The 13,942-nt window shown below is 41.9% G+C and overlaps 1 protein-coding gene across 3 annotated transcripts in view; it reads right to left on the bottom strand.

Annotated features, from left to right (window-relative positions):
- The window catches only part of PIP4P2 (phosphatidylinositol-4,5-bisphosphate 4-phosphatase 2), a 37,125-nt gene that overhangs the window by 20,169 nt on the left and 3,014 nt on the right, over positions 1–13,942 (bottom strand). Inside the window, exon 1 of one of the 3 annotated variants that reach the window (XM_064706532.1) lies at positions 3,514–3,738. The exons of 1 other annotated variant lie outside the window; for it this stretch is intronic. In XM_064706532.1, the coding sequence (XP_064562602.1) occupies positions 3,514–3,619 (106 nt within the window). In that variant the 5' untranslated portion in view covers positions 3,620–3,738. Of the gene's footprint in view, positions 1–3,513; positions 3,739–13,942 lie in introns of those variants that run through there. One more of the 3 variants, XM_064706531.1, reaches the window with a different exon arrangement.

The raw sequence follows: 13,942 nt of genomic DNA, 5'->3' as shown, positions 1-13,942 counted from the left end.
ATCCTGGAATACTTGAAAATTTGACAACCATACCTTCTAGACATTTATAATTTTCTATACCCATTTCCAAGTGATAAACTCTTATGAAACTGAGGTGTGTGAGCCCCTACACACAGCACCAGCCACTGCTTCAGCCTCAGACTGGAGCTGCCTGGCTTCCAGGTAAGCAGCCTCGCTGCTCCTGTCCTGCTGCCTCAGCAAATATCAGATAGCAAGCGAATAATGGCTGCTTTTCAGAGCCCTGCTGCAGCAAATAACATTTGCTATGGAGCAGAAAGCATGAGGTATCTTGGCACTGCAACCTTCATGCTCAAAGAAAACGTGCATTTTGAAGAGGTCCAAAAAACAAGCCAGCAGAAGCCACCAAAAAAATTAAATATAAAGAGTATATTTGGGGGGGGGTAAGGGGGTGGGGGATGGTGAAAAGGAAAATAAAGACATTGTCTCAGAGTTAGCTACTCCTTACCCCTTAATAAAAAGGCTTGAAAGCACATCAGCTTACTTCAGTATGACCTTTTTTTTTCCTTGACATCTTGAATTTCAGGCTAACCAGAATATCTAAAACCAGTTTATAATGGTCTGTCAGTCTGTCATACTGGAAGGTAGGCAAGCTTCACATACACACCAGGAGAATGTAATTAGATAGTGAATTCCCTGCTGCTGACACACAAGTTTACAGCTATATTATGTATTTCTCTTTAAAAAAAAAAAAAAGAACACAAACAAAAAAACACACACACAAAAAAAAAACCAAACAAAAATCCCCCAAAAAACAAATCAAACAAAAAAAAAAAAGCCCAACAGTAATTAGTTCAGGAAGATTAGCAAAGTGTCCTACCACACAGTACCTCTGACTCCCTCTTCACCCTACAGAACAGCAATGCAATGGAAGACATCCCATTTGCAACCCGAGAAACTCCTTGTGGACCTTGTGTACTTTCCTCCCCTGGTAGTTGAAGGGTGGAAATAACAGAGAACCACTAGAAGCCTACCAGGGTCAAACATAAATTAATTTTATTTTATTTAAAAAAAATAAAATAGTTCTCTATCATGGCCTGTGAGGGGGTGGATAAGGGAAAAAGTTTAATGATTGATGTCAGAGATACGTTGCTAAAAACTAAGAAATCCTGGACAAGGCCCAAAAATCCTAAACAAAAAAACACTGACTAACCATCCTACTCCAGGGAAAAGAATTGATAGTTTCACCCTTTGTCAATGTTGTGAAAATTTTCTTAAATACTGTGGCCTGCATCCACACTGAAAAGATTTTTCTTGCTTGCATCATTAAGAACACTGAGCCATTACCAGGATTCAACCATTTTACACAGGGAAGGGTCAGCTGGGTCTCAGCTGCAGATCAGCAAGGGAAGAGAAGGCCACCTTCAAAACATGGTCTCTCTAATTTAAAGCTGAGGATGATGTATTTGGCACAGTAGATAATTATAGGGATAAACCTATTAATGTACATTCAGGTGGTAGTTTTGATCCAAAGGGCTTCTTCCTCCTTCCTCTGCCACCCCACACTATCCAGATGATGCTAATCAAGGAAGCTCAGCAGAAGGAGTTTACTTTGGAAGCAAAGCCAATTCTTCCACAGGAATGATTCTTCCCTCTAAGCCTAGCCTTGTGCTAGGGAGAGAGATGAAGCCTGCCAGTCGGCTGGAAAGGCAGCTCAGCTTGCAGGGATCCTTTTACTAAGGAAAGCCCACAGAGAAGGGAAGTAGAGCCACGGGCCTGAGCCACAGCCCTGCACAATTCTGTTCCACAGCTGTCCGAGGGCTCTGCAGAGCAGCTCTCAAGTGCTGCCTAGTTGCTCATGGACTGATCAAACAAGAGATATTCGACATTCAAGAAAGCTCTGTGTTGGTTCCTCCTCATTTTTGGGAAGAAACCACTTGTCTCAAGCACCACATCCCACCACAGGTGCCCAGCCAGATATCTCAAGTAACAGATGCCACTGAAGGAGGACATGGCTACCAACTGAAACGAGCATTTCAAATCCAGCTCATTTCCAGGTCATGAGTTTTACCCTGGGGTCAAACAAGAGTCACTAATCGAATGCATTTTCATTCTTTTTTAAATTTATAAAGACTTAAAAAAAAAAGAAAAACCCAAAAAATGAAAAACAGATTGAAATGTATGCAAAAATGGTTACAGGATAAGGAAAACTAAGAATAAAAATATCAAACCCCAGAATGTAAACTAAGGTAGATAAATGGATTTTTTTGTTTGTTTGTTTACTTAGGGGATTCTGCCAACACTAAAAAATTGATGGCAAATAAACCCCAACTAAAAAGCCAAAGCATCCAATCTCTGCTGTTTTTTAAGCCAATACTCCTTTGTCCACTTCAAATCAAAGTAAACAGTCAACACCTGCTACAGCTCTAACTGAAATACATTTCTGTATCAAGACAAGAGGACTAGCTTTCCACGAGATTAAATATAATTCAAAACAGACAGATGCTCACTCATTCTAGTTGCATGCATGTCATGAATCTATACAGTTAATAAAAATCATTAAGAAAGGGCCAACACACTGGACCTACTGAGATGATAATTGTAGTCTTACATTTAAAAGGGTACTGCTAGCAAAGCTACTCTAATCTTATTTCATCTTTATTCCTTCAGCTTTCTCCACACCTCAATTTCTGCTCCAAAACGTTTAACTGAAAAAAAAAATCCTACTAATGTATTTTGGTAAGATCCTGATTCACATTTTCTAAGTGATTTTTCCCACCTACTAATTAAATAGTATTGATCAACAAGACGATTTTTCCTAAGTCTATGCAAGAGAGATAATACCATATAATTATGCCACGGCTACAGATCTGTAACCGCAGTATCGGACTTGCTTTAAAAATAAAGCCATAACCAGCTATGGCCTTGAAACGTGTTTGCAAGGGCATCCTGGCGGTTTTGGACTCCAGCTGCCACACTGCACCGAGTCCCCTCGTTATTCCGATGGGATTGCCAGGACGGGGACGGGCTGGCCACACCTGGGCAGGGCTGAGGCCGCGGTGCTGCCCGGCCATGGCGACCTGCGCGCTCGGCCCCGCGCTGCGCCCCTCCCGCAGCCGCTGTGCCCAGCCGAGCTGCTCAGCTCCGGATCTTCCACTTAATCCTGCTCCTAATTAATGGGGAAACCCAAGTCCAACAATTACCACGCAAGCTGCGGCATGCGAGCGAGTTATAATAAGCAGACCGGTTAGGGCTTGTTCTGCCCCTGCAAACAATTATTTTAATTTCTTTTATTTTTCCTGCTGAGCCGCCCAGGCCGGAGCGCGGCGGGGAGCAGGGCCTGTGCCGGGCACGGAGCGGCGTTACCTGTTGTTCCCCACCGGCCAGGGCGGGGCGGGGGCTCCCCCGCCGGCAGCCCCCGGCCCGGCCCCGCCGCCGCGGCCAGGGCGGGGGGAGCCCCTCACCGCCGCACCCGGGCGGAGGCGCCGCGTCCCCCGCCACACACAGTCACAGCCACAGAGCCAGGGCCGCCCCCCGCCCCGCACAGCGCCTTACCTCGGGGACTGCTGTCCGGCAGATAGGGCGGCGCGGTCGGGGTGACATTGCCGGAACCGGGCGCGGAGAGCAGCGGGGAGCGCTCGTCCACCCCCTCGGCGGCCATGGCTGCGGCGCGGAGGGCCCTGCCCGCTGCCGGGCGCGGGGCGGGGAGGCGGCCGGGCCGGCGGCGCCGGGGAAGGGGAAGGAGCGCAGAGGAAGGGGCTGGGAATGAATGAGAGCGGGGCGGGGAGGAGGGACGGCGGGGCGGGGAGGAGGGACGGCCGGCCCCCGGCACGGGGTAATGAGCGGGGCAGGCCGGGGGCGGTGTCTAGACAAACATAACTACCTTCTGTCGTAAATAAATTTTTCCCGAAAAAGAGTGCATTTGTTGAGACGTGTGGGTTTTTTCTAGTTTTGTTTGTTTGTTTGTTTGTTTGTTTGTTTGTTTGTTTTGTTAAGGTTGTTTTAAGCTCTGTGTTTGGATGTTGACATGTCTACCAGGGAAGTGCTATAGTCGATTTAGCTGGGAGCAGTCGCCTTTTGCAGGGCTCTGGGGCTGCAGACGGATGGAGGAGGAACTCTCCGAGGTGACAGCGGTGGGAACAGCTCTAAACGTGAGGAGACAAATCGACGCGTTATCAAATCTGCTGCTCAGCGGGGATGTCTGTCCCCTGGTACCATTGAGCTCTCAGGACGGAAGGACTAAATTTCCTTCTGCCGCTCGGGCACCATCTGGAAGTCTCTGGCAAAGAGGGAAAATAGCCCCCCCTGATTAATTTTTCAGACCATACTGAGATAAAACTGATGTTTGTCCCCCCTTGTGCCCTGTCCTGCTGTCCGTCGGTCAGGCTGCCAGGCGGCCCCGGCACCCGTGCGGTGCGATCAGAACCAAAGCGCTCCCTGAACGACTCGCATGGAAGGCAGATGTTTTTGGGTAAAGGTGAGATCATGGCCTGGGAGTTCACAAGCTGGCCATATTCCTTCTATAATAATACAATTTATAAAATAAAATAGGATTTCTTGCATGGTGTGTAAAATTTTGTACAGGACCTTTTTTCGTATTTGAATCTAGAAAATGAAACTGTTGTACAAAAACAGATTAATGTATATGAGAGTCTATCAGAAATAATCAAAACATTAAATTAAATGAGGGCTGATATGGTTTATTTTTCGAAGATATAAATCATTATTACTTTAATAACTGTAATATGGAATTAATTAACTAATCATTTGGTGCAAAATTGTGGTTTTGAACATTATTATCCTGCAGAGATAAATTCTGAATATGAGTAAGTTCTGATGTAAGGGACAACATGCTACAAGGCAGCTGGTTGTGTTATTCCAGCTGTCTTCATCACGCATGAAATGCAGTAATGCTATGGCAAACCACTTTTCTATCAGAAAATGTGGTAACTAACTTGCAAGATGCCTTTTTTAGTATTAATTATATTGAACTTTCAGTGATCAGTCAGCTCCAAAATAACTCTCAAGCTCAAATCAATGCTTAACAGCTTTTTTGTGAGGATTTCTAAGGCTGAAAGTGTTTTGTGCCCCAAACTCTTTCTTGATCAGGTACCATGAGACCAACCTTGTCAGGTCAAATGTAGATCATAAAAATCACCAGTCAGGTTGTGTCTTTAGCACATGATTTTGCTATCACATACCCAGTTTTCAACAAGAACAGAGGTGAAGGCCTTCTTTTGGAGTCCTATTGCAGGAACTGGCAGTAGCAACCAGATTCTTTACTCTTTTTCTTTGTATGGGAAAAGACAGAAAAGATTTCATACACTTAAAGCTGCCAACTAGGCTGCACTGAGTTCCACCAGTGCCTGGTCCATCCTGCAGCAATTACAGCAAATTGCCTCTGTGGGACCTTCTTCTCCTCTGAGCTGCTCTTCTGACTTATAAACTTCAAATTCCCTCCCAGGGACCTGCAGGGAAGGCTGTGCCACAACTCAGTCTGACAGACTGCTCAAGCCTGCACATACAGCTGAGAATTACTAAGCATCCCAGCATGCTGACCTATTCTTGGAAATATGACTGTCATCTAAATAAGGACCCATTTAGATTTAAAAAAAGCAAAACCAGCATTCCTATAGCTCCTTGACTTGACTTTTCAGAGCTCTTAAAACCATAGTCACCTGAGCTGCTGTAGTCTCAATAGCAGAAATTACTTAATAGTTCAGTCACCTGTCTCTGCTGTTCAGTATTTCATGTCCATGTAGTTAAAGGTCTACAGGACCAACTCCAACTCAAATGTTGCAGCCTGATGTGTAGACCTGCTTGCATTGCCTGCTGTATCCATGGGAAGCTAGATGGTGCCTAAATGTGTACCAGGAAACTAGGGGATGCACTTGGCTGGTAACAAGCCTTCCCTGGATGCTAGTCAGGCTCTAAAGGAAGAATTCAAGCATCAGATAATGCCAGGCTGCAGACAGCTTAGGCAGTGAGAACTTGCTGCTTTCTTCCTGCTCTTCTTCCTCTGGATACAACTGCCATGCTTACATGTTTAATTAAACTGCTGTGCAGTTTTCCTTCTAGGAAAACCTTGCCGTCTCTGGTGGGTGGGATGCTCTGCTCTGAGAAGCTCTGCTTGTGCCTGAGCCACCCAGAGACACATCATGACTCGAGTTCAGTGTTGTTGCACAAGCAGAGGTGCTTTTCTGCACTACTTGCCCCTGAGCTTCTTCGACTGGCGAGTCCCGGCACAGCCTGCACGTGCCCCAGCCTTCGCTGTGGGACCTGGTTGTGCTGCCAAGGCATCTCGTGGGTTGCCAGCACTGAAGGCTGAATGATACAGACTACAAACCCAAGCACGTGCCTCCATGGGAAATGCCTCCTACTGAAAACACGCTACTATGCAGCTTTGAACGTGACCCAGGCAGATGAGCCAACTGCACCTCTGAAAGCAGCCCTACAGAAGGTTCCTCAAGGTGTCTTCACCTGTGTCACAGAGCGGAATCACACATGTACCTCTGTCCTGCCCCAGTCCTGTTGTTTCATATAAACTTCTGTACCCAATAAATGAGGGCTGAGCAAGGCAGCACATTGGTTACCGACAAGGCTTACATTTAGCAGAGATAAAATGAAAAGGGTAAAACATATTTTCTTCCTCTATTCTTATTAATGTCCCATGCTTAGAGAGACATTTTGAGAAGCTTGGTAATGCTCAAGTTTAATTTTTCTTCATTCTAAAATCATCATTCTCATAGATTTTTTTAAATTTTCCCTAGATAAAAGAATCTTAACTTTTGCATAAGAGCAACCACTGAAAATGTCGAAGCTCATTGTCAAGAGCAGAAGTATTTGTGTATCAATATTATAAACAACTACCACTCTTTGTTAATCTTGTCTCTTTACTAAGTAGGAAGTGTGAAAATATATCTCAGGGAATCTGTATTGTGCAGACTTTTTCAGGTACCATTGTAATTTTCTGTGTTACGTTTAAGAACAAATAACCTCCAATAATAATTTTTTATCTGTCTGTTATTTTTAGTTTCATAATAATGCTTAGAGTCTGCAAGCCTAAACCCACTGCGATAGAAGCTGTTCAAAGACACAGAGAAATACCCTGATCGCTTAAAAGGCAAAAAAGATAAAAATAAATATTCAGACATAATACAGGTTATGCAAATTCCCATAACTTCTCACTCACAGTGTAAGAACTGGAATATGGTCAAGGGACTGTGTTTCTATACCATGTTTCTTCCTCATGGCAAGTATATGGAATAAAAATAGCAGGAAAATAGCTTATTTTACATTTTCCCAGATTCATTACATTGGGAGAGGCATAGTAAGCTAACACAAGACCTGGCTTATTTTTCTTTTTTAAAGCTGTAATATTATTATATTTAATTATTATTGAATTATAATAATATTACAGTTTTTTAAAACTGTAGTTTTATTTTTAAAACTGTAATACAGAGAGGTGCAGAGGAGCAGCATATACAATGCACACAAAATTCTTTCAAGATTTCCATTCACAAAGCTATCCTGTGCTGCAGGATCAAGTCTATGACAAGATAAAATTTCATACTATGCATAGTCTGAGAAATGTAATTACATTTCTATGTATAGCCTGAGATGCAGAATATAATAATCCTGTACCAGTTATAAAAATAAATAACTATAGATTTGAATATGTGGTTTCAGGCAAGGTAATGCAATGTAAACCAAAATAATAACTGTGATACAGCATCCAGAATAGTATTTCAGAGCATATTTTGAAAGATAGGCAAGGCTTTTGAAAATACTTCTCAGTTCTGTCCTTTGTACCATGCTACAACCTAGTGAAGGCTTCCAACTCCAGATAGGGTTGGGACATGGCATTGATATGCACAAAAATGTGATAATCTCTGGAACTGTTAGTATGCTGAAATGTTTAACTTTCTTTTCTTTTCTTTATTTTCTTTTAATGTACATGTCTGTAGTTTATTCACAAGAAAGACTGTACAAGCACCACGAAAATGGGAACGTCGTACAATTCCATATATATTTTTACTTGGAAAAGGGCTTTTTTCTCTGCAGATATTAGACAGCAGATCTACAGAGCACAGGAATTAATTATGAAGCTCCTATCTGCAGAAGAATTTTACCTTTATTCCCATCAACACTGCTCATCCCGTTGCAGTTGTGTGATAAGTCACCCTCCCACTGGCGACACGCAGACAAGGAACATTGTGTTATTCAGGGATCACTTGGGAGGCTGACAGCACCTAATGTTGCAGAAAGTGATTGTTCCTCCAACTCACTCCTTCCCACCTGCAGGGCTGTGGAGACAGGAGAGCAGCACACCAGAGCTGTGGGAAGGGTCAGGCTGGCTGCACTGACAGCCTCTCCTGTCGACACCCTCTGTTCCCAAAAGCAACGGGAGCATTTGGCCAGTGACTAGACAAGTCTATTTTTAGTAACTTTTTATGCCATATATTCTAGTCCTGTCACTACAGAGTACTCATGCAAATGTATGTAGGGCTGCTGCTGTTACAAAGCTGCAATTTCCTGGACTGCATTAATTTTACTACAGTAGATTATGACAGACAGAAATTATAATGGTAAAGAAGTCTTCATTTACACAAAGAGAGGCGTCTTCTCTTATTTGTAACTGGAATTGAAGTTCTTGTAAAGCTTATTCATGTTATCATCTTTTCCTGATTGCACATCTGTAATTTCTTTTACAGTATTGGTGCTATTTCCAGTTAACCTTATTTTTAGAATAATGGAAGAATTTTCAGTCTCAATTAAGAAGCAGTTCACACTGCTTCTTAAATATAATCCCTATTGGCAGGAAAATTGTTTATGGGTTTTAAATTCCTTTACATTCCAGCTCTATCTCTATGTGTTACCATAACCGTTAAGCACTTTCTTGGTTGTCTTGAAGACACCAGCTACTTTCAAAGATCTTTATTTAATATATTAATCTCCTCTTAATCACATTACATATACTCAAGATTCTTGCCATTGTTATTTGTCAGAGATTGCTACCCAATAAGTATTATATTATTATTAACTATCTATATCATATCTAAATATGTAGATCTCTTTCTTCTGTAAAATCATTCCATTTGTTTATTAATGTCAGTCAAATGGTATTTGAATAAACTTTTAATTACTTTCTTTTTACTTTATTTTCTATTATTGAATGGATTAATATTACAGAGATAATTAGGTAGTTTTAAATTTGTTTGACAATTCTAAATGTTGGTATCATATACATTTTTAATTTGATCTCTGATTTTTAGTTCTGAGGGGCAGTTTGAGGGGAATGAGGAAAATATTGTCCTACACTTTTGAGGGTTTTTTTTCAGTTTCCAGTGGACTTACTTTTTAGCCAGAAGCTTCTCTGAGTCTTGGCCATGAAACCAAGCAATATCCGGCTCAGTCCATACCTGGATAAGATACATTGAAGAAAAGCAGGTAAAGATCTGAAGTAACTTGTGGTGCTTCACTAGACAGCAGCTTTTGCTTTGGGGAAGAACAGAGCTGCTGTACCCTCCTGGCACCTGGTGGACACGCAGTATAAAGAAGGAAGCTCCAAATTCAAGTGAAGGTTACAGCAGCTTTTGATCACGAGCTATCCCATGACACATATCACAAGAATAGCAGAATCTTGGTCAAACTCCAGTTCGGATAATTAAGCGTCTGACTTGAATTCCCTTTGCCATTTCAGTCTCAATGAGCAGCCTTCTTCAGTTTCAACTGGAACTCGTTTCATGCAACATGTTCATTAAAGTGTTGCTCCATTTCAGGAATTGATGAAGTGATAAACATACAGTTCATGATTTTTCCAGAATAATAAGAAAGAATAGCAAGGCCTGCCACTCTAGCTATTTTATGTGAGCACCAATCTCTACTTCAGCTAAGTAGCATCCTTGATGACAATGCTTAGTAGGTTTATGGCGACACTGTAAGTGGTGTAAATGCAAAGACTGTTCCACACAGGTATGGATGGTGTGGATTGAAGTGGCACAGTGCTCCTTTTTAAATGTAGCTGCATTTGTTAGCATAGTACATAGAGTGTTTGGTAGAGGGACACAAAGATGGTGAGGGGCCAAGAGGAGAAGCTGCATAAGAAGTAGCTGAGGTCCCTTGGTCTGTTCAGCCTGGAGAAGAGGAGACTGAGGGGAGACCTCACTGCAGTCTGCAACTTCCTCATGAGGGGAAGAGGAGGGCAGGCACTGATCTCTTCTCTGGGGTGACCAGTGACAGGAGCCAAGGGAACAGCATCAACATGTCTCATGGAACATTTAGATTACATATTAGGAAAAAATTCTTCACCCAGAGGGTGGTTGGTCACTGGAACAGGCTCCCCATGGAAGTGGTCATAGCACCAAGCCTGATGCAGTTCAAGGAGCATTTAGACACTGCTCTCAGGCACATGGTGTGATTCTTGGTGCTGTCCTGTTCAGGGCCAGGAGCTGGACTTCAATCATTCTTGTGGATCTCTTCTAACTCAGCATATTCTGTGATTCTATGATTCTATTAAATGTGATCAAGAGCAGCCATGCTGAACTGAGATCTTTGAATCACCAGCACTCTGGAAGAAAACATTTGAGATCAGACTGGAGGAGGGACAATGCTGGTGATGGCCTGTCTCCAAGGCAAGCTTTTCTACTGGGAGCTGCCAAGACAGATGCTGCTTTAGAAAGAATGTGCAGATGTCAGAAGTCTGAATGAAATTCTTAAAGTTCATTGAGCTCATCTCTGCTATGGCTTGGAGTTTTGCAAAGCTTCTGTGAGTAAGAAAAGCTTCACATAACCAGAAGTGAAAGAAAAGAGTTTGAGGCAGAATGAGATTACTCTCAATACCTAGAAATTAAACTGTTTGCATGTTTGCATCTAAATACTGGCTGTACCTGCAGAATCTCTTCAATGGATGCTTTTCATAAAGAAATAATTTAGTTTTACAGATATGGAGTGTTATTGTGTGCCTCTCAGCATGGAATGCAAGGGTGGCAACAGCTAGTCTAATCACAGCCACCAATAAAGAAGAATTTGTAATTAACGACAAAACATTGTAGCAATAAGAAACCAGACAAATTAGAGGGCTGGAGGGTATTCAGCTAGTGGAAAGCTGAATTTTTTGCTATAAGAATAGAAATAACAGAACTATCTTTTTTTTTTTTTTTTTTTGCCTGTATCTTGACTTTAACTAGATTTTATTAGTACATAGATTGTAAAGGGAAAAGCAGAAACAAATTGTATTCTCCCATTGATGGAAAAGATGTGGGAATCATACCAGTAGTTATTGTGAGCGGCATCAGAAGAGTATTACAGCTTCTTGATACAAAGCCTAATATCCTTCTGGGAAAGGTTAAAACCATGATTTTTGATTAGAGCCATGATTTTCTTATCCTTATCAACTGATCAATCTTAAGACTGTCAGGAAAACATGCAGGTCCTGTAACAAGGAGAAAGAATGCAAAATAGTGCAATTAACATAGCAAATTAATAGAAAAAATGCCTTTACCAGTACTACAAACAAGTTTCAAGACCCATGGAGTTGAAAAAGGTGCAATGAAATTAATGTATTTTCTGTCATTGCAGTATCTTTGTAAGTAGATCTCCTAATGAAGAGCAAATGACTATGGATTCTGCACACTGTTTGCACATAATGCTTGAAATGGGATTCCTGTGATCTTTCTATCTGGGAAAAAGAAATGAGACTTAGTTGCTCCACTGTATCTCTGCAAGTTCTATTTTGATGTGCACCAGCTTTGTGAGCCAGTGACAAATTATTTTTTCTGATTTTGCTATCAGATTACTCACTTTTTGCTCTCTCCTTGTAGAGCTGGAAGACCTTTCACCATGCTCATAATTCAATGTGCCTATAGCAGTTTGGATAGATTCCACTTCCCTTGTTTCCTGCAGGCAACCATTACAATTCCAGCTCTGCCTTCCTTCCACAGCCCCTCCCAGATGACCTGCTGTGCCATTTGAGGTCCCTAGTATAGATCCCAAAAAACCCCAATAGCTTCTGTAAGAAATGCATCACTTCTATGTTCTTTGATATGACCTTGTCATTTAACAGCAACCTAAATCTCTGGGCACATTACTGTAACAAATGACAAAGCAAGAATTAATACAATTCTCCAACATATTTTTGAGGAATATATATTGGAAATTGAAGAGTTTCAATTTCCAATATATATTCCTCAAAAATATGTTGGAGAATTGTATTAATTCTCCAATTAATAGAGTAGAAAGGAGTAGAAAGGCACTGGTTTAGGATTTCCAAGGAAATGGAAAATTCAGTTCTGCCACATAGTCAAGCTCTAAAGGCAGCTTTCTTTCCCCCTGAAAAAAAGAAAAAAAACCAAAACCAAACAACAACCAAAAAAAATTGACTCAGAAGGAAAACACCATTTGTTTCTTTAAGCATCACTTGCTGATAAGTATGGAAAATTATTTTTGTGAACTGCTTAATAAGGTGAATGGAAATACACATCAGCTTTGGGGTTTTGTTGCTTTGGATTTGAAGAAACTGTTGGATTTTCTCTTTTCTTCTAGATGATATACTGCAAAGGTATAGAAAGCCCTGGCTGGTTGCTTATTAATAGGTTCTATCAATCTGGAGATAAAAAGGCATGAAGCATTTTGGGGAAAGGATGGAATGATGGCTGATGTTAAGTACCAACACTGGTTTGAAATGTCAGAAGTAGTGCTTTTGTACCTACAGCCTGTAATCATAATGTACAGCTTATTCTTTCTTCATTTACCAAGGGCTGTATCCGTTACATCTGTTCTGCACCTTTTCAAATAATTTAGCTTTGTCATTTCAAATCCATTGTGTCTTACTCCATCTCATCCTTCTTCATAATTCATTTGTAGATCACTCCATGTGAAGAAAGTCTGTTGTCAAACTCAACTACTTAATCTGCTCTGTGTTTGTAAGGGTTGGAGCTGGTGTGATAATTTTCTCTGGAGTGTATGCAGCAATGTCTCTGTCAATCAGAATATTTGTGGGCCCCACTCACTTTGGGATTGCACTGCAGAATTTTGGAGCTTGTCCACCTGTTTTGTTAATCACTTTTAACCATTTCATTGCCCCCGTACTCAAATTGAAAACTCCAGGTCCTTACCCTGGTCAGCCTCTTCTTTGTCCTCCTCTCTGGTTTCCCACTCAGCTTACCCCAGATCTCTCTTGAAGCCTTGTTTCTTGCCAGAGATATCTCCTAACTTCACCTATCTCTGATAGGGATCAATGATTCTTTGCCTCCTTCTCTGACTTCTCCTAGTTCCATTGTTCATCCTCCAATTTTAGAATTCATAGGATCATAGATTAGTTTGGGTTGGAAAGGACCTTTAACAGTCATTTAGTCCAACCCCCTGCAATGAGCAGGGACATGGTCCACTCAAACAGGTTGCTCAGGGCCTTGTCCAACCTGACCTTGAATGTTTCCAGGGATGAGCGATCTACCACCTCTCTGGCCAACTTGTTTCAGTGTTTTGCCACCCTCAAATTTCTCTCCCTTTGTCAAACACTCTTTCTCCAATTACCTCTACAAATTCCTCTGGGTCCAGACATTCCTTCCTCTTGTCAAAGCCATGGTATCTCTCACCAGCAATCACCTCTACAGTTCATTTCAGAACTCTCAGGCAGTTTTCCCTTTCCTTTCCCTGTGCCAGGTCACCAGTCTCCTTTTCTGAATCTTCTGCTTGTCTTTTCCTTGTCCTCAGGGCACTCGGGCAGATTCCTTTCTTCCCCTGCCCCAGGGTATCTGGAGATGAGAGCCCTAGAGGTGGGGTCCAGTACCAGCCCTATGGACAGTACTGGCAGTCCAGGGTTGGGATTAGAGGATAGGCCTGGGTTGGTACTTCATCCCTGGCCAGAAGGTTATCTGACACAGACAAATACTTTTGATTGAGCTGTGACAGCAATTATGTATCCTAGAAATTATGGTGAGACTTCTGTATGCTGAAAAATTATACAAAGGTATAACTGTATTTT

Source organism: Zonotrichia leucophrys, chromosome 2 (assembly GCF_028769735.1).
Source record: "Zonotrichia leucophrys gambelii isolate GWCS_2022_RI chromosome 2, RI_Zleu_2.0, whole genome shotgun sequence".
Classification (NCBI taxonomy): Eukaryota; Metazoa; Chordata; class Aves; order Passeriformes; family Passerellidae; genus Zonotrichia; species Zonotrichia leucophrys.
Note: the sequence above shows the minus strand (reverse complement) of the source record. Positions and strands in the feature narration are given on the sequence as shown.